The 20,525-nt window shown below is 34.7% G+C and overlaps 2 protein-coding genes across 2 annotated transcripts in view; one reads left to right on the forward strand and one right to left on the reverse strand.

Annotated features, from left to right (window-relative positions):
- LOC144440568 (guanine nucleotide-binding protein-like 1) overlaps positions 1 to 9,762 on the reverse strand; it is a 28,103-nt gene extending 18,341 nt beyond the window's left edge. Inside the window, exons 1-2 of the mRNA XM_078129955.1 lie at positions 9,669 to 9,762; positions 1,734 to 1,881 (exon numbers count right to left, since the gene is read on the reverse strand). Coding sequence (XP_077986081.1) covers positions 1,734 to 1,881; positions 9,669 to 9,762 — 242 coding nt within the window. The remainder of the gene's footprint in view (positions 1 to 1,733; positions 1,882 to 9,668) is intronic.
- Positions 9,763 to 10,960: 1,198 nt separating this feature from the next.
- LOC144440569 (uncharacterized) lies at positions 10,961 to 20,248 on the forward strand. The gene is made up of 10 exons (XM_078129956.1): positions 10,961 to 11,049; positions 12,233 to 12,293; positions 13,873 to 13,964; positions 14,546 to 14,717; positions 15,555 to 15,656; positions 16,445 to 16,577; positions 17,362 to 17,524; positions 18,352 to 18,509; positions 19,159 to 19,321; positions 19,954 to 20,248. Exons 1-10 carry the CDS (start codon positions 10,961 to 10,963, stop codon positions 20,246 to 20,248), a joined length of 1,428 nt encoding a protein of 475 aa, XP_077986082.1.
- The last annotated feature ends 277 nt before the right edge of the window (positions 20,249 to 20,525 follow it).

The following is a 20,525-nucleotide window of genomic DNA, read 5'->3' on the forward strand; positions in this document are numbered from 1 at the left end:
GGAAAAGACATTATCACAATAATGGCTGCTAGTTGGGAGGGGAAACCGCCAAAGGCAAAAACCTTTTTTAAAATTAGACCATGTATGAGGGCATTTAGAGGTATGAAATATCAAACCATAGACATATTTATTACAATACTTGAACATGGTCTTAAAATACCAGAATTGAAACAATTTTACAATGCAGTACATATTATTTGACGATGAAGTAATTTTGTTGTGGCACTGGGTAAATGACTTTGATTTATTTAATTTACAGTTTACTTTAGTCCAAAATTCATATATAAAGAGCCAAACATTTCAATGAAGTCCCCCTTTCAGGCTATCAGAATTTGTATGGCCCCCACTGATTTTTCCTCAGCCCTCCTCCCCTTGTCATAAATTCTCCTCATTCCCTTAGTGCAGGTTGGATATACAACAGCTTACTTAGTCTAGTTTTCTCTCAATTCACTCTTGTATGCATCATCAGAGCCAAGTAAATCCCTCTATATAGATATTATGTAATTTGGAATTGACACAAATGTATCAGGTCATATATACTGTTCAGAAAATATCCATAAATACTTTTTGGAACAATTTGTCACCCGTAGTCTCACAGCCATTTTACTGTCATTTGCGGCCCACATGTATCGCCCATTAGCAAATTTTTTTTTTTTTAATTTGAAATGGCATAAATATGGGTAGGTTGAACAGCTTATTTTATTTTCCCTGGCTTTACCCTTTAGTAAGTATATTCATTTATGTCCATTGATAGATTAATGTCACTATGCATTAAGGTTTTAGTTTGTATCCTTTATTGCTTGTTGGAACTAACCATACCACAGTAATTGCTTAGTTTGAATTGTTGAGGCAGTGATGCACTGTCGATAAATTCAAGAAGGATATCAAGCCACATCTGTTTGCAAGAGCTTTCTCTAACTTTTTACATTGATCTATTATTGTTCCTGTTCAGCGCCATAGAACATTATGTCGTATTGGATTTTGGCGCTATACAAATTCTTTTGATTGATTGATTGATTGATTGATTGATCGATAATATCAGATGTCCCTAGATCTCTAAAATGTCTATGTTTACCAGTCACGAAAAGAATGGCGCAGTCTATAGTAAGGAAGACCAATACAACTGTTATTTCTTTTTGTAGACATCCCATGTACATTTTCTTTCACTTTGTTAACAATGACTATCTTACTTACAAGGCATCACAAATTGACAGACAGTTGTAATTGGTTTACTTCATTCAGACAGTAGGGAACTTGCAATCCAGACTGAGCATGCTCAGATGCAAAGGACTACAGGATTATCTGTGGTTATCGTAATACCTAATCTGGAGCTACCGATAAAATAAACCTCCCACAATGGTCAGGGTAACTATGAATTGATTATTTGTGGTTACAAACAATGTAACATTATTATTCACAATACTAATTGATTGGAATTTATTATCACATTTCCCATGATGCAACATTCAACATGGCGGGTTTGCAAGTTCCCTATTGCTCATTAGCATTCAAGAGTACAGCTATTTTGACTAAAATCATGTGGGGATGTGATAATGTCATCACATTTATATGAATGCTGTTGGTGGTAGCACAGATTTTTGTGCCAGAATAACGACTTTGACTAGATGTAGTGAGTGAAGATGATCGTAGTAATCGTAACTTATTTCATATAGGAACAAGACTAGTCGAGACTGTTCTTGCCAATGTCTAATGCATAATGAGAAGTGTATTACCTGTTAGGGTCATATTTCTTGTCTGTCTGTGCTCGTTTAGCAGGCTGCTGGTTAAGTTTGAAAACATCTGGATTGTCACCATCTGATGTAGATTCAAAATCCTCACTACTCTCTTCCTTAGATTGCATCCGAGATCTATGTGGTTGTGCTGAAAGATAGATAAAGTAGTTTCATTATGAGCATGTTAATGTCACTGACAGTATCAAAGGAATATAATCAAGAACTCATTTTGGTTGATACCTGGAAATTTTTTTTAAAGATGATAAGTTCACAATAATTAACAACCAACCGGTCATCTTTACTGGGTTTTCGAAAATCATACATGGGAAACTATCAATTTTACAATGTATCCATTCCATTCAACACTAAAAACTCATTGAGGGGGATGTTACGTACGACTTGCCAACACTTACCCAAGTGATAACGTATGCTTTCACAACACACAAAACAACAAATCTATAAGAGACCCCCTCTATACCTCCCCCCCCCCCTGATATTATTTCAGTTCTAAATATTCTTACTAATTCTTACCCAAACGTACTGAATATAATATTGACCTATCAAAGTGAAGTATGCTGATTTTACTAACAATTACTAGAACACTAACTCTCCAATGTCAATACAAATGTAAAAGGTTCAATAACAATTTTTTTCAAAAACAAAATTGCATAATTACATCACCTCAACAGCATTTTGTGTAATTATATATAGTAGTTATACTTGCCAATAGTTCAAAAATTTTGTTATTTTTCTCAAATCATGTTTTTACAATGTTATCTATAACTTGTTTTTCAGAGAAAATGTGTGAAATCCCTGAAAAGGAAAGTGTCCGCGGCTTGCAATTGCAACAACACATAACACCGAAAATAGAACCATTCACTTGTGTTCATACAGTTATCATCAACAATTCAGATTTTCTGTGTTTATGTCTGTTCCTGTTCAATCAAACGACCCAATCAGGTAATTGGTCAAATAAACAAACAAGAAACCAATCAACTGATTAGTTGACATCGTCTACACGAATAATTCAAGCAGACAAACTGACACCAGTATTTATGTGTCCACATTTTTGGCACAATTCACAAAACTTGTCAGCTTTTTGACAATGTTTGCATTTAGAAAATTGGATGGCATTTGACATTTCCAGGATGAACTATTCATGCTTGTCATTACCATGTGACTTTTGCTACAGATTCATCATCAGATTGGCAGTCAGAAACTCTCAAAAGGAAAAAGTCAAAGAGTACAACTTTCACACAACCTCCAAAAATCTTGAAAAGCATCAACGCAAGTCTGTCAATCACAGAAATCATCTCTTTTTATTCTCATTCAGTATTTTGTATTCATCATAGCGTCAATCAGTTCAGACAACCAAACATCACCTTCAAGGTACAAGATATTCAATTTATGTAAATTATTTTTTGTTATCAGTCTACTTTTATCAGTTCAGGCTGTCTGAGTACATCTACTCTCCCAAGGTACTGGATATTCAGTTTAGGTTTAAGCATGCAAGTTGGCTTTCTCAGGTTTTATGGAAAAATGAATAGGAATCATAAACAAATGATAGAATTTTCCAAAAACATTTCATCTCTGAGTAAAAAAATTTCATTAAAAAAGTACTATGAACCTAGGATTTTGATGCACACACATAAGTGCAGGTATTATATGCCGTTTTAGTATTACACAGGGAACGTTGCACAACCCTGTCCTAAGTATGTGAATGTTACAGGGGGGTGTGCAAAGTTCCCCGTGTATAATAAATAATATATTTACATGACACGGATCACCAACATTTGGCAAAACTGAAAATGCTGAAATGCATATCCCCATTGTGTTTGTCACCTTTGTACCAAGTTTGAATTAAACGAAATCAGCTCATGCATGCTAGAGATAAGGCTGGACATGTTTCGATGAACAGACAGGCTGACTGGAGCTATTTCTATAGCTTAGTCTGGGCTGTGTCCATTGGGGATAAAAATCGTAGATATCTAATATAGTTAATTTTGAAAACAGAAACAATCAATAAAATGAATTATTCATTTCTCAGACAGTGGCATATACAATGTTGATATGTGTGAGTAATTTATTAAATTTGACTCTGTATTACTACCAGGTATTCAAATACCTTATCTCGCTGTCAATCATTCTCTCTCTGACCTAATTTCCACTTTATGTGTTTCTCTTCCATATATACTTGATAACGCTTGAGGTCAAATCGAAAGAAAAACAATAATTATACTCTTATAAATTACTTTATCCTACAGTATTCATTTTCGCTAGAATTAATATGAAAGGTAGAATAAATAGGATCACAACTTCTGAGATAGATTTGGCTGTCATCTGCTTGAGGTGTAATTTTGTGATAAGCTGTTGGAAGTAAAAGCAATCAGGTACACTGTATACAAGAGAGCACTGAAGTTATTCAGGGAAAGAGCTCCCTTTGTACCCCTTCCCATGATCACTCTCAATAGTATTAATTGAACGACAACATATTTACTGCCCTAACCACTATGTAAGGCCTAATAACAAAAATTGTGAGGTTCCAATTACGCTCAATTTTAGAATAGGTGGGGTAGGTAGATTTTTTATTTTATTTTTATTTTATCTTTTTTTTCATGTGTGAGTGTCTAATTCAGGTTTTCCATAGTTTTCTAAATGGTCTCTGCGTTGTTTATTTCTTCATATCAGATGTACAGCCATTACAGATTGGAAGTACAGTTTTATATTGTCTTTTTATTAAAAGTTGATGTCAGTTCCCGCATCCACTATTTCTCGTGAGACTTCACAATTTTTACAATTCCATTATTTTTTTCTCCAATACGTAAAAATAAATTTAGGATTGGTAGTGAAAAACTAGGTGGGGTCGGGTAACCAGAACAAAACAATTGGTTTTTAGGCCTAAGCCTAACATAAAAATTTTCGTGGTATCCATATATTTTTTTTTAGTTTGCTTAAAACAATGTAATAACAATATAGAGTTGGTGCTTATTCCATTAAATCTGCTTAATGTATGTCATTATTTACTTACTTACTTACTAAGAAGGGAGTTCTTTCAGTTGGTTACTGAAGACCTATTTTGCAATTTTAACGTAGAAGCAATTTTTCACAATTGCTTGGAATGAGTGTTATATTTGAGGGCTTATATGAAGTATAATTAGAAAAGCCATTTTGCTGGTACTAGGATAAAAAGTTATTTTGCTCACTGTTACCAGTTGAAAATAGAAATTCACTGGTTGTTTGGCATGATAGCTCGATTGCTGACAGCTACGCAACATGAACTTTGTTTTATCTCTGGGAGTAAAATAGAATACCGGGGGTAGTATTGAATAGAACCTTTATTGCATCGTTAAGAAAATTTCTTCATTGGATTTTCTGCAATAAGTGTTTGGTGCAAAAACAAACTAGTTCTTATAAAGACCATTGTGAGTAAAAAAAGGTTTTTAGTGCTACCTGACGTGAATGAAAGCCTATATTTGCTGGTTGCTGTAAGTAAAATTCAAAGCTATTCCATGAATTACATTTTTATGAAATCGATGCATGCTTAGAGCAACAAATATAGCATTTTCCTTCTTTGCATATGAACTGTTTCATTGATGTACATTAATAATAGAAAAATATTAGCATAATACTTAATTTTCCTTAAGATTTCTCCAATGTTATTATATTCAATAATATTATCTTAACAGCAACACTAATAGCCGAACTTCAAAAATTAAAAAAAAAATGGTTTGTAGTTAACGTATAGAATGATTCAAATTCATTGTATAAATGAAAATAAAAAAACAGCGTAAATACAATGACAGGCTATTAAACCTGACAGGAAAACGTCATTTCAATGTTATACCAGTGTCCTTAAAAGAAATTCATAAAGAAGGTTCAAAGACCATAAACACCTGAACTTACCCAGATTCAGACAGGGAAAGGAGAGATCACCATGGTAACTATTTTGCTATTAATGTTGTATAAAATGAAAGAGTTTGGAATATAATTTTCTCTACATCCAGAGGATACTCAAAAATCAAGAAGGCATAGTGCCCTAGTTTGTTATATCATTGTTCAAGAGAACTCAGCCATATTAGGATAACAAATTCAATGACAAAGATCATCTTTCTAAAACTTGACCCCCTAGCACTAAGAAAAGTCGACTTTCAGTGACTGACAGCTGAAGGTTTTAGTTTTCTACACAGTTTATCATGGTTCAATGACTGGAATAATAGTGTAGATAATTTTTAATTAAATCTCAATAATTCATGCTTGAAAAATCTCCTAACACACATAAATTAAATCCCATTCAGTGAATTTTTCCCAAACATCAATCCAATAGTATACTTGTCCCTAGATAAGTATTTGAAATAATCCCTTAGATTATGTGTCAACTTTGATACAAAGCACAGATCAGTAATTTATCATATATCACTTCTATCAACTAGTCTGAGTATATCTCATCAGTTTCCCCAGTTGTTTTATATCTACAGGAAATAATAAAACATCCAAATCTGATCTCCAATAATCAGATAAATATAATATACAGGTTTGAAGAGATCGCAGTTATTTATTTCAACTGAATTTTGTTATTCACATGATTGGTTTGAACCTTCTGCATGATTACTTCTGATTACAACTCGGGTTAATCCATGGATGATGTAAGTGATCATTCAATCACTGGATCAAGTAAAATTAACACTATTGTCAATGGAATTTAAATTTCTGAATTAGCTTGGATCTTACCGAGATCCAATCGGATGAAATTCTGATTTAGGAATCGGCTCAGCTTCATTTATCAGCCTTTTATTTCCAAAGGTAACAGGGCCCAGGTGGAAATCAAACTTTTCATTGTTTCCTGGCTACCTTGTTTTTAAAGAGGTTTTACTACTACTACTACTACTACTACTAAATATATTTATGTCTATTTCTCATTTTGTCATTCCGAGTTGAATGCCTCAACAACAGCACAAACAAAGGACATTCATGAATGAAATATTATGGCTGATAAGTGAAATAGAGTAGATTTCTACATCGGAGTTTAAATAAGATTGGCCCATATCTCCAGCTTCTCAGCTATGCTAATTAACATCTATTTGACCTATGACCTGGTCTGCTATTCTAATTAATGTATACTTGACCTATGACCTGGTGGACATAATTGAAGTATTTGCTAGTTTCTTCATGGTCACAGTAAAAATATCAGTTTCACTAGTTCCATCATAGAATGGACTCAAGGTTAAAAGTAATCATTTAAAAACTTCTAAATTGTAAATATGATAATGGTAATTATAAAGAAAAATCTAACTGAGGTATACGTTTTGCTTGAAAATTAACTATGGATGCAGAATGTGAAACTTGCAGAGAAAATTTTATATGTTTGAATATTTGTGAAATACCCCCCCCCCCCCCCCAATTTACCAACCTCTGTCCCCATAACTCTCTAATTCAACCAGCCTTGAACAAAATACTGATCGAAAACAACAGTAACCTTAACATGTCCATTGACATTATAAATGGCTGCAGGTTTCTCATTCAATTGCGGAGATTCCATGTTAGTACTATTTCCTGTATGAAGACATTCAATACCATTAACAAGACCCTTGCATGTACTATTGTTAAGTGTACTTGTGGTGTATGTTGCATATGGCAAAATCAATTCTTAGACTCACTGATAAAAGGCCTTTTCTACTTTTATCAAATCAATACAGATATAACATTTACTAATATTGACATATCATATCAAATATTGAAATAGTATTATTGCAACCATTGCATACGAAATAGTCTATAATGTACGCAGATTTGTTAGCAAAATTACTGTAATTTGAAAACAATATAATACTAGTATACAACAAATTATATATACATGTGTATGTGACAGTGTATATGTACATACGTACGTATGTATGTATGTATGTATGTATGTATGTATGTATGTATGTATGTATGTATGTATGTATGTATGTATGTATGTATGTATGTATGTATGTATGTATGTATGTATGTATGTATGTATGTATGTATGTATGTATGTATGTATGGATGTATGTCGGTAGGTAGGTAGGTAGGTAGGTAGGTAGGTAGGCAGGTAGGTAGGTAGGTAGGTAGGTAGGTATGTATGTATGTATGTATGTATGTAACTATGTATGTAACTGTATGTATGTATGTATGTATGTATGTATGTATGTATGTATGTATGTATGTATGTATGTATGTATGTATGTATGTGCATGTGTGCGTGAATGCATGCATGTACGTACATACTTATGTACACTGGCTGAAGCATATCATAGGCTTTTGGTTAACAAATAAGTCTTTTGTTTTATTTTGAAACACTCCAGGCTGTAGGTTTGACAAATCCTAATTAGAACTGGGTGCTTAACAGCAAAAACACGAATCCAAAATTTCTGTCTGTACTGAATATTAAATTTTGCATTTGAAAGTTGAATTTGTATTCATATAATATAATTATGCTTTGATTTGAGAAATTTGTACTTTACAGTGTTTGCTTTCCATTCAGACTTTGAGAAGCTAACTTGATTAAACTTTCACGAATCTTTGTGTCTACTGGGGTAAATTTGAAATTCAGTATCACAGCAGTGATTTTCAATCAATTATCTGAACAATACAGCTAGACCCTTTAGAGATGTTGACATGGAATATCAGTTTCAATAATCCAATCGCTGATTTGAACATTACGACTATCTATAGCAGGTGTAATCAAATACTCTGGAGTACGGTCATATACATAACTGAAAATATTTACAAATTAATGAAAAAATGCATGTTATATTATACAACCGAGATAAATATTTCTTATTTTGGAATTCCGTCTCTCTACTGAACCACATAACAAATCAGATATCAGCTAGTGACAGTGAAAAATGATATACGGACATTACTTTAATGACGTCAATGATAGCTGAAAGAAATCCCGTACAGGAGAACTCTCTGTGATGACATCAATGAATTATTCATCAAAATGTAAAATATTGCTTATTATCTTCATGTCATAATCCTAATTGAAAATTGAATACAATGACCTTCCATGGTTGTTTTATGTCATATGACCGAATGCGTAAATTTAGTGTGTAATTTGAATGATTACATGAGTATAATCACCAAGGTTTAAGTCAGTGATGGATGTTTTTGGCCTGGAGTGATTTTATTAAATGACCTTCAGCATAGCAGGGGCAGAGCTACTAGAATGAATTCGGTTCCTTTCTATTGCTCACGTTTATCCTTGGTTCATACAGCACACCTCTAATTACACATTTGTATTGTTAATTACCACCTCTGCATTGTTTTCTTTGACCCACCCATTCTTTTGGCTCTATTGTTTCAATTTTACTAGAAATAGAAAGAAAACAAACAATATACTTCCCTACCTTTAAGAGCACGTTTCTTGACCCTCCCGAATAATTTTGAAAGACTCATAATTGTAAAATGACAATGGCCGGTGCATTTACGTCTGGTGTGCAAATCTCCGTTGTCAATCACTGCTAGGCAAAATTGTCTTGGATAACGTTCACAGTGGTAACAGTGCATTAATACTACTGATATGGCATCGCTATGAAAGGGCAAGTGGCAACCGAAAGAATCCACACACACGGAAATTTGTCAACCAATCAAACGTGGTTTCGCCTTTACTCGGAAGGCATTATGAAAATCAGTATATTATCTGCATCTAACCGAAATGAAGTACGCGCAGCCGGCATACGGTCCCCCAGACGGAGGTTTGACAGTAATAATATATTACGGGTGAGAAAATGTCAACACATGTAATTTGACATAGAAAACAAACCCACGTGTATTTTTTTCCCAAAAAGACCACGATGGCACATTGTCGATCATGAAAAAATTAAGAAAAACCCGTTTGAAATCTCTCCGCCGCCTCTTTATCATTAGTTCACCTTACTGTCTACGGTGTACGTGAGTGAGTGTCCTTACCTGCAAATGATGCAACCGTGTGCCGTTTCTTCTCCCGTTTTTCCTGCAACTGCTTCTTTTTCTGCTTTGCACTGAATGGCTTCTTTCGAGGCATAGTGAAATCTCGTCTTTCCGTTATCGCTCAATGTCTACGGGGATTCGGAGTGATTTGGGGATTTACAGCAACTTTACACGTCCCTTGAAAATGTTGTAATATTGAAGAGACGATGCGAACTAAGTAAATTTGAAATATACGCCGCCGACTGGGCTCTCGCCATTATGGATTCACGGGGCATTATGGGTAATGTGGCTTATTGCATCGAATCTTGAAATATAAAACTCGTGAAACTAGGACGGGTCAGTGCACTGGTACACCGATCGAGCCTGTCGAAACATTCTTCGAGTAGGTAACTTTTCAGCATTATTTCATGAAACCCTAACAAGTGACAATTTCCCCGCAGTTCGTATTGATTTCACTTATTTTGATTTTTCGTGATAACATCATATCCATCACTAGAAATTAGAATGCAAAGACTGCATAGAAAAAATGAAATGATCTCGTCAATAAAAGAAATTCAATTATCTCCAGAATTATTAAGTGTATTTCATAATACTCCAATTTTACTAAGAAAATGTTGTATCACCATGGTTTCAATATTACTTTGTTTGTGTATTTTAAGATTATTTTTTGGAAAGTCGTGTAACATATAAACTGGAGCTTACTTTTCAAATAACCACAGACACGGTTTATTTTCTTAAAACCACAGGCATTTGAACCAACCTAATATGTAAACAAGTTTTACTTTAATTTTTAACAAATCATTTCATACAGATTGATTCAAGCGCCTGTGAATAAAACATTTCAGAGGAACAAACACGTTTACATTTCGGAAACGACTAAAATTGTAAAAAAGGACAAATTCCATTTCTCCAGCAACACATACACGGAGGAGGAATTCGGAAAACAACAAAAAAAGTTCTCTAATAAGGTTATTACCGTAAAAAAATATCAGTTTTACTCACTTCGTTTGTGCTAAAGAAGAAAAAACAACGTTATCTTACTTAAAATATAACTTAGTTATAGGTATATTGATTTTGACACATAGGCCATAGCGCAAAACAAATAGGGTCTTGAAATAATACTAACTTATGGGGTCTCTTTTCAGGCATGCTCAGTTTGAAGTATTTTTATTCAAAATGGCGGTGATCAAAATAGTTCTCGTCTGGAATAGGTGACGTTAGTGTGTGAACTTTGCTGTAATTCGATTCGTATTTCAAACTCGTGTCTAGTTTTGACACCGACTCAACACGCTATGGATTTTCAATTCAATGTCAATCACGTGTTAGGTGAAAACGATATAGCAGTTTTCGATGAGCGTCTCGTGCCGTATCGGACAACCAGGTATGGTAAACATTTATTTATCATGGCAACACTTGCCAACAGCCGCTGTGTGCATTAGCACCAAATGCACAGGTGTGCGTGTGCGCACCTTGTTCTTTTGGAAGACTCACTTGTACGCACACATACTTTAAGCAACCCATGAGACCCCCGTTTGTCCTCGCATGTAAGGGGTACCTCCATGGTTTCAGCATCTAAACATAGGTTTGCTTGTTGCCAAAGAAGGCAAAAGAGAATTTTTTTGGATATATACTATTATTACTATTAAATTTTTATTATACAGTTTTTTTGAAATCGAATTGATATCACGGATATGTACCAAGATGAGAAATACAGAATTGATACTAACTTCAACAATATGTTACATGGAATGGCCGCATTTTACATTGCATACCAAGATACAAACTGTTCTCTGTATCGTATGATTCAGACATATTTTCGATTAAAAGTGAAATTGATATTTCACAGACAGAGAACTTACTCAGGCGTATCGTGTTATAATACAATAATAATTACTATATCATTGTGCTATTATTATTCAGATGACGTCATAGCAATAATATTGCTGATAATTACATATGAAAGATAGTTAAGTACTGTACATTTGTATTCCAATGTTTAAACATAAAAAATGTGTAAAATTTAATGAATTGAGTGGTCAACCATAGACATTGGTGAGACTCCAATAATTGTTTTCACATCAAATAATCTTTTTTTTCTCTTATTTTTGCAATTTATTTTTTTTTTTTAATTTTTTTTTTTTTTTTTTGCATTTTTTTGTTGTTGCATTTTTGCATTTTTTTCACTTTTCTGTTTCTGTTTGTAGTATGTGTTGAAACTTGTGAAAAGAAATGAAAGCAAGTCTGTATAAAATGTAGCCCTGCTTGCAGACAGAGTAACTTGAGGCATGGTTCTGATATTGTCAATTTCTTTTAGGGACTTTGTCTAAATCAAGTCCCATACTCTGTCTCTGCAAGTAGGAATATATATATATAAACAGCAAACCACAGCTGCAGACTGGTCACAGTGGTGTAAAGTCATCTAAATTTCATAAAAACCAAGTGAAAAAAAAAGATGGATAATGCTTTCCAGACTGACTTTCAGACATTAAAGTATAAATTTGAATTTGAAAATATTTATTATTATTTAGTATAATCTATTGATTTTCCTTATTTATATTTCACAGTTCAGCAACTGCTGGAAATCTACATACACTTATTGATGACATGGGAAGGGCATCGGCTAAGGTAAGGAATTATGATTCATTCAGTTTGTATGTGAAAAGATATGTACAGGTCATCAGAGGAACTTACAAAGGTTAATGACCTATGTATAAATCATCAGCTAGGCCCACCATATCAGTGTATCATAACAAAATGAAAAGACAATTTTTACATGGGTAGTTTCGTTGCTGGATATTTGTTGGGGTTTGTTACAAAAACTTCATCAGTCCAACCACAGTGGTGGGTCAATTTGGAGACATGGACATGAGAATATGTGTAAAATTGTATTTGATAACAAGTTGACAAGTCCTTTTAGTCTACGTCAAACCTTTTAATAATATTTTTTGTCATTCTTGTAAAATCTTATCTCCTCTGTGATAATTTTGCACAAGATCCATGTACATGTAATGTTTAGATATTGAATAGTTATGTTCAGGATGTTTCCTCAAGGCTTTGGAATTTCAGTGTTACCATATGTTATAAATATTTGTTGATCCAGACTACGCAGAATTCTGGCACCCTTTTTTCAAGTTCATCCTGAGGTCAGTTTTCTATATGAGTCAGGCACTGAAGCATAAAGTGTATCCGTCACCAAGATTGTACATTTCTGATTCAGTGATTGTACACTGTACAGTTTGAAGGTTATAGATAGTGTATATCCTGTGACTTGCCTCAACCCTGCGTGAGTGAGTGTACCACAGGCCAAATTAGTTCTTTAACCAATCGTGAATACCACTATTGTATATGCTACCATGGCAGTATAAAGGGTCCTGGGGGCCATGCAAATCTTTTCACTATCTCAATACACCGTAATTTTCAACTTCTAAAGCCAAGTTCTCACATTATTGTACCACTGTTTTTAAAAAGGCCACCATTTAACATGAGAAAACAAAATTAATACTTGATTTAGAAATTCCAAGTTTCCTTCATGTTGTTGTGGGATTATTTTTCTAATGGAATGTAAATTCTTTGGGTGTTAGGAGAGAAATCACTAGACCTAGAGGGTGTTTGTAAACAGAGTACAATAGTTATGTCTCTCACATACTCACACTGTGTATTATTTCTTAGACAATGTTTTTAAATAAATTTTCACAAAACATGTTAAGGATAAAAATGCTAGTCACACACAAACTAGGATTAGATTCTGGGTTACTTTGACTCTAAGCTGGAGGTGGGGGTGAGGGTGGGGGTGGATGTGGATGGCAAAGGACACTTTCCCATTCAACACTCGAAGCGAAAATTCAAATAATCACAATAACAGTTAGGATAGCGGAATAGTAATAGCAGAGATGTATAAACAAATGTAAATATTGTTTATACATCCCTGGTAGTAGCAATAGTTCTTCAAATCTACAGGTAGGCTATCCTTAAACAAGATAGAGGCTCCAACTCACGAAAGTTGACAATTAGACCCCTCAGCAAGTTCCAATTCATAATATGGCATCAAAGCAGTCAATGCATTCATAGCCAATTATTCCAGTTTGAGATAAACTCCAGCACTTTTTTTAAAAGAATGGATTCTTGTGTATTTTCCATGGACAAAACTTTAAGTTTTAAATTGTTTTGAAGTTATTTATGTGCTGACTGTGTTTCTGATTGACAGGCGCAAGGGTTACGTGCTCCGATAACTTCTGCCAGCAAACTAAGAGTCTCAAATCATCATCTATATGTAATGAAACTCGCTGAAGCTAACAGGTAAGTACCAAAAACTTGATTTATGGAAGTTAATTACTATCACAGGGACAAATGTGGAAAAGATTATATGTTACGGCTTGAGGCCCATATTTCGTGCCAATTATTGAACTTAACAATACTAAGAAAAATCCATTGAAAGTATTCTAGCCGCATTGATAGAGTAGGTCAAAACTTTGCTTTTAAGATATGAAATAAATTTGTTCTAAGGAAATTTGTCATTATTTTGTGTATACACCTGACTGTGTACATGTAATATTAGCCTCCAAAGTTATTCGTAAAATGTAATACAAGTAAAAAATGTTGATTTTGCACAAGGTGTTGTTTTTTGGAACATTCCATTATTATACATGAATAGGACCATACATTGTTCAGGACCAAGGCTTCTATAGACTTGCTCTGTCAAACAACTTTTTTTCTCATTTTAATTTGAATCGTTAGCCGACATTGGCATTTCACCTTATATTTCCTTGATGTTCATCTGTACCTCTTGTATTTGTTTGATAATTTTAATGAGTAATGAAAAGAATCAATCAAATTTATCAGCATGTTTCTAATAACTACATTTTCTCTCCTTATCCCAGGGGTCTTGGTGCTGTTATTGGTATTTTAAAAGTTGGCCGTAAAAGACTTTTTATACTTAACATTCATGGTGAGCAAACTGAGATGGAACCACTATGTGTGTTGGATTTCTATGTACATGAATCTTGTCAAAGGAAAGGCTATGGTAAAAGATTATTTGAACATATGCTGAGGGTAAGTTGATTTACAGTACTTGTAAAAAAACAATGGATAGGTTGTCATGCTGGTCTTTATTCTTAACTAAGTTCAAGTTCAAGTCTTTCTTTATTCCAATAACTGAACATACCTCCATTTATCCAGAGAGGAGGAGTACAGAAATACATAGAACGAATAAAGAAGGTTATGTTAGCCATATAACACAACACAACACAACACAACACAACACAACACAACACAACACAACAGATAAAAAAGGAATATATATATTGTCCTGTTCCTGAAACAATCCCATTAAGAACTTTGCAGTTGTCACTACAATAGTTTTATCTACACTTGAACTTTGTCTCGTCATTCTTATCCATACAATCAGGATAAATAGTGGAACTGTGTTTTTGTTGACTGGAACTAGAGCAGTTGATCAGAAAATGAACTTCAAACACCACTTCATTAGAATCACTTACACACACACACACACACACACACACACACACACACACACACACACACACACACACACACACACACACACACACACACACACACACACACACACACACACAGCATCTTCTGTCTTCTACCAGTATAGTCATGTATCTACCCATTTTGGTCATTAACTTATGATAGAAGTATATAAATTGTGGGTAAGAATGCTAGAGTTGAGAGCTTTTTAAAATGGCAAGATATGTTTCAAAATGTTCATTTAGTCTAAATGACTCATTCATAGGAGTAGTAAACACAAAGGTAATGTAAGGAATGAAACAATATTTGAGAATACATTTAGAGTAACATTACAGGTTTGATTTCTTTTGATAGTATACCATCAACCTTCAACATGTATTTTATATTTTACAGATGGAGAATCAGAAACCACAACATCTAGCCATTGACAGACCATCACCAAAATTTACATCTTTTTTAATCAAACATTACAATTTAAGAGCAACCATTCCACAGGTAAGCTGTTTCATTCTCACCCATATCAATAAAACTTTGTTTATCTTAATTTAAGTATGATTAGTTTCTGTTACCCAGACTCCTCATCACTGGGGGCTCTATTATGAGACCATCCAGATGAGAGTCTTGTAGTACAGCCCCCAGCAGTAAGAGTCTGGGTAACCGTGACTAAAGTAATACGATGAGCAAATAAGGTAGATATATTTAAAGGCCAGGGATTCAATCCCAGGTTCTCACATTTGTGTTATCTTCTAATTGGAGTCATGAGTATTACATAGGATCCCTATTTTGTTCTGGTTCAGCTTTTTCTGTCGTTCTACCCGGTAACTATTTTTCAGACCTAAATTTAAATTTACATGTAATCCGAACTGGACCTTTGAAAGACTCTATCATTTTTACAAATGAACAGGTCATCTATATAACTTTACATAATCAGAACATTTAGAATTCATTCAACATCACTTTTGATATTACATTGTATAATCTTTTTGAAAAAAAATCAGTAGAATAAGTGAGTATGACATGGTTTAGCTTACTGAGAAGTGAGATATGGTCAACAGACTATATAAACATTGGAATTACTGCATTGTTAGTGTTCCATATCAAAACTTTAAATTCCTTTGTGTTGAGTCATCACTTCCCTACATACCACCGATGCATTTGCTTAGGAGTATCCACAGTGGAAAAGACAACAAATTCTCAGACACACAAAAATATGTATAAAATTTCAGGGGATGTAAAATCGTGAAATCTGATTAATTAATGTTTCTTTTTCTTCTCATTTTTAGGTCAACCATTTTGTTGTTTTTGACGGTTTTTACAGAGGACATCCAGAGTCTGGTTATGTGAGGAAAAGATCACGTTTTGTGAGTAACCCAGATAGTCGACGACCCCCTCTACCACCAGGAGGGAGAAGAGATTGTGAGTAACTGGTACTCGCTATGAATAGAAAAGGAGACAGACAGAAAAGGAGACATAATTGCAGACAGACAGACAGACAGACTGACAGACAGTGACAGGAAGACAAATGGAAAGAGACAATTATAGATAGACAGACTGCTGACAGACAGTGACAGGGTGACATATGGAAAAGAGACAATGTCAGACAGACAGACAGACAGACAGACAGACAGACAGACAGACAGACAGACAGACAGGAAGAGAAATAGATACAATCTGATTAAAATCTGTTGTAGGAATGTGATTTTTACTACTACTTTTTTTATGTTATTCTGAGAGTAATTTCCTTTTCCCTACAAACTTAATCACTCTCAGAACAACAAAATTCAAAACAAAATGACAAAATACGAAGGAAATAGAGGTAAATAATGGAATCAAGTTGTGTTTCTACATCAGATTTGATCAGATTGGCTACATACAGACAGTGCAAAATGAGGGTGGTGGACAAAGGAGAGAGAGGAACAGGCAAAACTGGGATATATTAAGAGACAAATTGGACAAGAGAACAACTAGATTTTGATAGATTTTTGAATGAAATTCTAATGGCGGACAGGAATAGAGAAATACAGGAAAATGACAGCTATGAATATTTGTCACTCGGACTTTCACTGACTAAGATTCACATTATATATACATCAGATTTGTTTTGCTTTTAAAATCTACTCAAAATTATACTGTGAAATAAATCGTAATGATGAGTTGGATGTTCTCAACTTTTTGTGGGTTTTCTGGGTTTTTTTATCAGCCTTTGGAAGAGACCCGTCATGGAATAGTCCAGGACAGCAGAACTCAGGAACCAACAGTAGAGCTGCATCAGGGCTTGAAACAGGTGTTGTTAGAAACCCTGTAGGTGTAAATACTGCTTCTAGATCACATACAGTGACAGCAGAAAACGAAGGAATTACAAGGTTAGCACTGTCTGGAAGTAGACGGGGGTGAGTGTTGCATGATTTGTGTCAGTACTGTCAGCGTCAGCACTGTACTGCACCTGTCTTGCACAATGTGTGTCAGCACTGTCCTGTACCTCTGACAGGGGTGAGTCTGTCTTGTTTGATGTGTATCAGCCCTGTACTGCACTTTCAACAGGTATGCGTTTTACACAGTTGTTGTGTCAGCACTGTACTGCACCTCCAAGTTGAGTCTTGCTTGTTTGTATGTATTAGTAGTGTACAGCACCAAAATTTTGTTTCATTTATGTTTAATAACACTGTACTGCAACTCAAACAGGGATGCATCTTGTTTTATGCGTGGCAGTAGTGCACTGCACCTTTCTTGCATATGTTATTACTGTACAGCACCTAAAATGGGGTGCATTTTGTTTGCATGTATCGGTACTGTACTGTACTGCACCTGTCTTGCATGATATATCAGCACTGTACTGCTTCTCAAACAAGGGTGCATTATCAGTGTGCCCTCTAGTGATAGCCAAATTTTGTTGTTGTGAGTCAAAATGAGAAAAACTGGCATTTCTTGTGAGTCACCACATAGAAAGAGATAGGGGAACACCATATTTTGGTGCGTCACTAGAAATTGTGTGCGTCAGTGGTATGTCAAATGGCTTAGAGGGCACACTGCGCATATATCTTAATATATTATAGGTCTATACATACATAGATATATAAAAGGCCCTTCAATGTGACTCCCACGTTGTTATTTTTGACTATAAATAGAGATGATTTAGAGAAATTACAAAAGACATTGATTTGTGTAAATATTTTGATAATCTCCCTTTCAGTGATGTATTGTCACAAGGACTTGGTGCACAAGCCAACAAGTACAGTAGATATGGTAGTCCTGTTACTACTACACCTCCCCCAGCACCAAGACCTGGCAGTAGGACAAATAGTTTTGGTAAAGCTGATGCAGCAGTAACCAGGTATAGCCCCATCACAGGTAAGTGTCAGTAATGGCTTGATAGACATAACAAAAATAGACGTCAGAAGTTGTGTTAGTGAAATTTATTTAACAGACACATGAGAGTATGGAATAGCTCTACCAGCCAAGTATTCATCTTACCTTAAATTGATTCCCGATCTGAGTTTGATTTATCAATGACAGTGAATCCAGGGATTCATTGACATACAAATAACAATCTATTTCACAGTCTCATACATTTTGCATGATCTCTCAATTGTCAAATATACCTTATAGTGCACTGTGTTGTCATGTTCATACAGTTGAGTTAGTTACAATGTTATTGGGGTCTATCTCTCCAAATATACCTTATAGTGCACTGTGTTGTCATATTCATACAGTTGAGTTAGTTACAATGTTATTGGGGTCTATCTCTCCAAATATACTACCTTATAGTGCACTGTGTTGTAATCTTCATACAGTTGAGTTAGTAACAATGTTATTGGGGTCTATCTCTCCAAATATACCTTACTGTGTTGTAATCTTCATACAGTTGAGTTAGTAACAATGTTATTGGGGTCTGCTCTGTATTTATCTCTCCAAATATACTCCCAGAGATAGTAAAATCCGACACAAGTACACAGATGTGGTAACGATATTCTTTGATGTCTTACAATACATTTTTCAGGTGAAGGTGAAAGGGAAACCAATCTAAGAACAAGAGAGAGCACACCTCCACCGTTTGGAAGAATCACCAACTTTGATTATAATACTCACTTACAAACACAAACTAGAAGTGGTCATCTTAAAGTCTCGCCAACTGCTACAACAATGACACAGTTACCAGCCAGGTAAGGGAACATCTCTGATAACATTTGTAATTTCTGAATGAAAAAAAGTTATGAATTTTCTAACACAGACAACACCACTTGTTGATTGATAGGCTTGCCAAACGTTCTAATTCAGGTGTTCCCTTGAAGAGCTTGTGTGTACACACACAGGGTAGTAAATTCTATAGAGTTATACACATTTATCCAGAAGCCAAGTCCACGACAGTTACAGGAACATTTAAGAAGACTTGTAATTGTCTGATTTAACATGTTCACACAGACATCAATTTTGTTGATTTCAACCCAAAGTAGCAGTAGGAGGCTTCTTTATACATCTGCTAACAGGACTATTGAGTTTTCTGAATAGCTTCTGAAACAAATAATATCACTGAAAAAATTATATGTCTAACGATTTGCTGTCTCTTCTACGGAATTAATTTCATATTTTGTCTATGAGTTTCTATATTTATATTTATATTTAAGACATCTGTAGCGTAGTAGGGCATGCAAAGACTGTCATACAAATTTTGTTTGTGTTAGTGGGTCTGATTCTATCCCTATCCATAACCTATATGTAACTGTAACCTTTACGCACATGCTTGTTTATACTTGTGGTCTGCCAAATTTAAGATTATTATGTTCTTTCCTTACAGCCCTCAAAAAGTAAACAGCTCACCTAATATGACAACACCAACTGCTACTACTGCTACTCCAGCTGCTGCAATTGCTGCTGCAGTATCACCTTTAAAACCAGGTGTCGGCCAAAGCGAGGAATCGCCAAGCATCACAAATAAAGCAGGGAATTACACCCTCAGTATGCCGCCGGAAAGAGCTGTTATTGACTCATCCTGGAATATCTTAGGAGTGCCACCCAGACATCCAACTACAACTACTAACAATCCGCAGTATTATGGTAGGGGTGCTCACTGGTCTAATAAGTTCTGGTAAAACTAAAAAAGTTGGACAAAAGAGAGAAAAAGAAAATAGCAGATGAGCTGTTCATTGAAATATATCAAGAGATGCTTAATTTCAGACTGTATAGCAAAGATAAGACTGAGTGCTATTGGCTATTACTAAACACCTGTTTATGTGATTCAGCCAATCAGAGGGATGTAAGGGTATTGAGTTCTCCAGGTGGTTTCATAACACCTGACAAGTCTGTCAGCCAATGAGAGTTGTGTTAAGGTATTGAGCATACTAGGTGTTATTATACACCTGCTCAATA

The sequence above is a fragment of the Glandiceps talaboti genome, chromosome 10 (genome assembly GCF_964340395.1).
Source record: "Glandiceps talaboti chromosome 10, keGlaTala1.1, whole genome shotgun sequence".
In the NCBI taxonomy this organism is placed as follows: Eukaryota; Metazoa; Hemichordata; class Enteropneusta; family Spengelidae; genus Glandiceps; species Glandiceps talaboti.

Bases quoted from the DNA above. Each gene is read 5' to 3' on its own strand.
- LOC144440569 (XM_078129956.1), top strand. From the start codon at position 10,961: ATGGATTTTCAATTCAATGTCAATCACGTGTTAGGTGAAAACGATATA. The intron at 18,510-19,158 runs GTAAGTGTCAGT...TACATTTTTCAG, and splicing joins CAGGTATAGCCCCATCACAG to GTGAAGGTGAAAGGGAAACC. The intron at 19,322-19,953 runs GTAAGGGAACAT...CTTTCCTTACAG, and splicing joins ATGACACAGTTACCAGCCAG to CCCTCAAAAAGTAAACAGCT.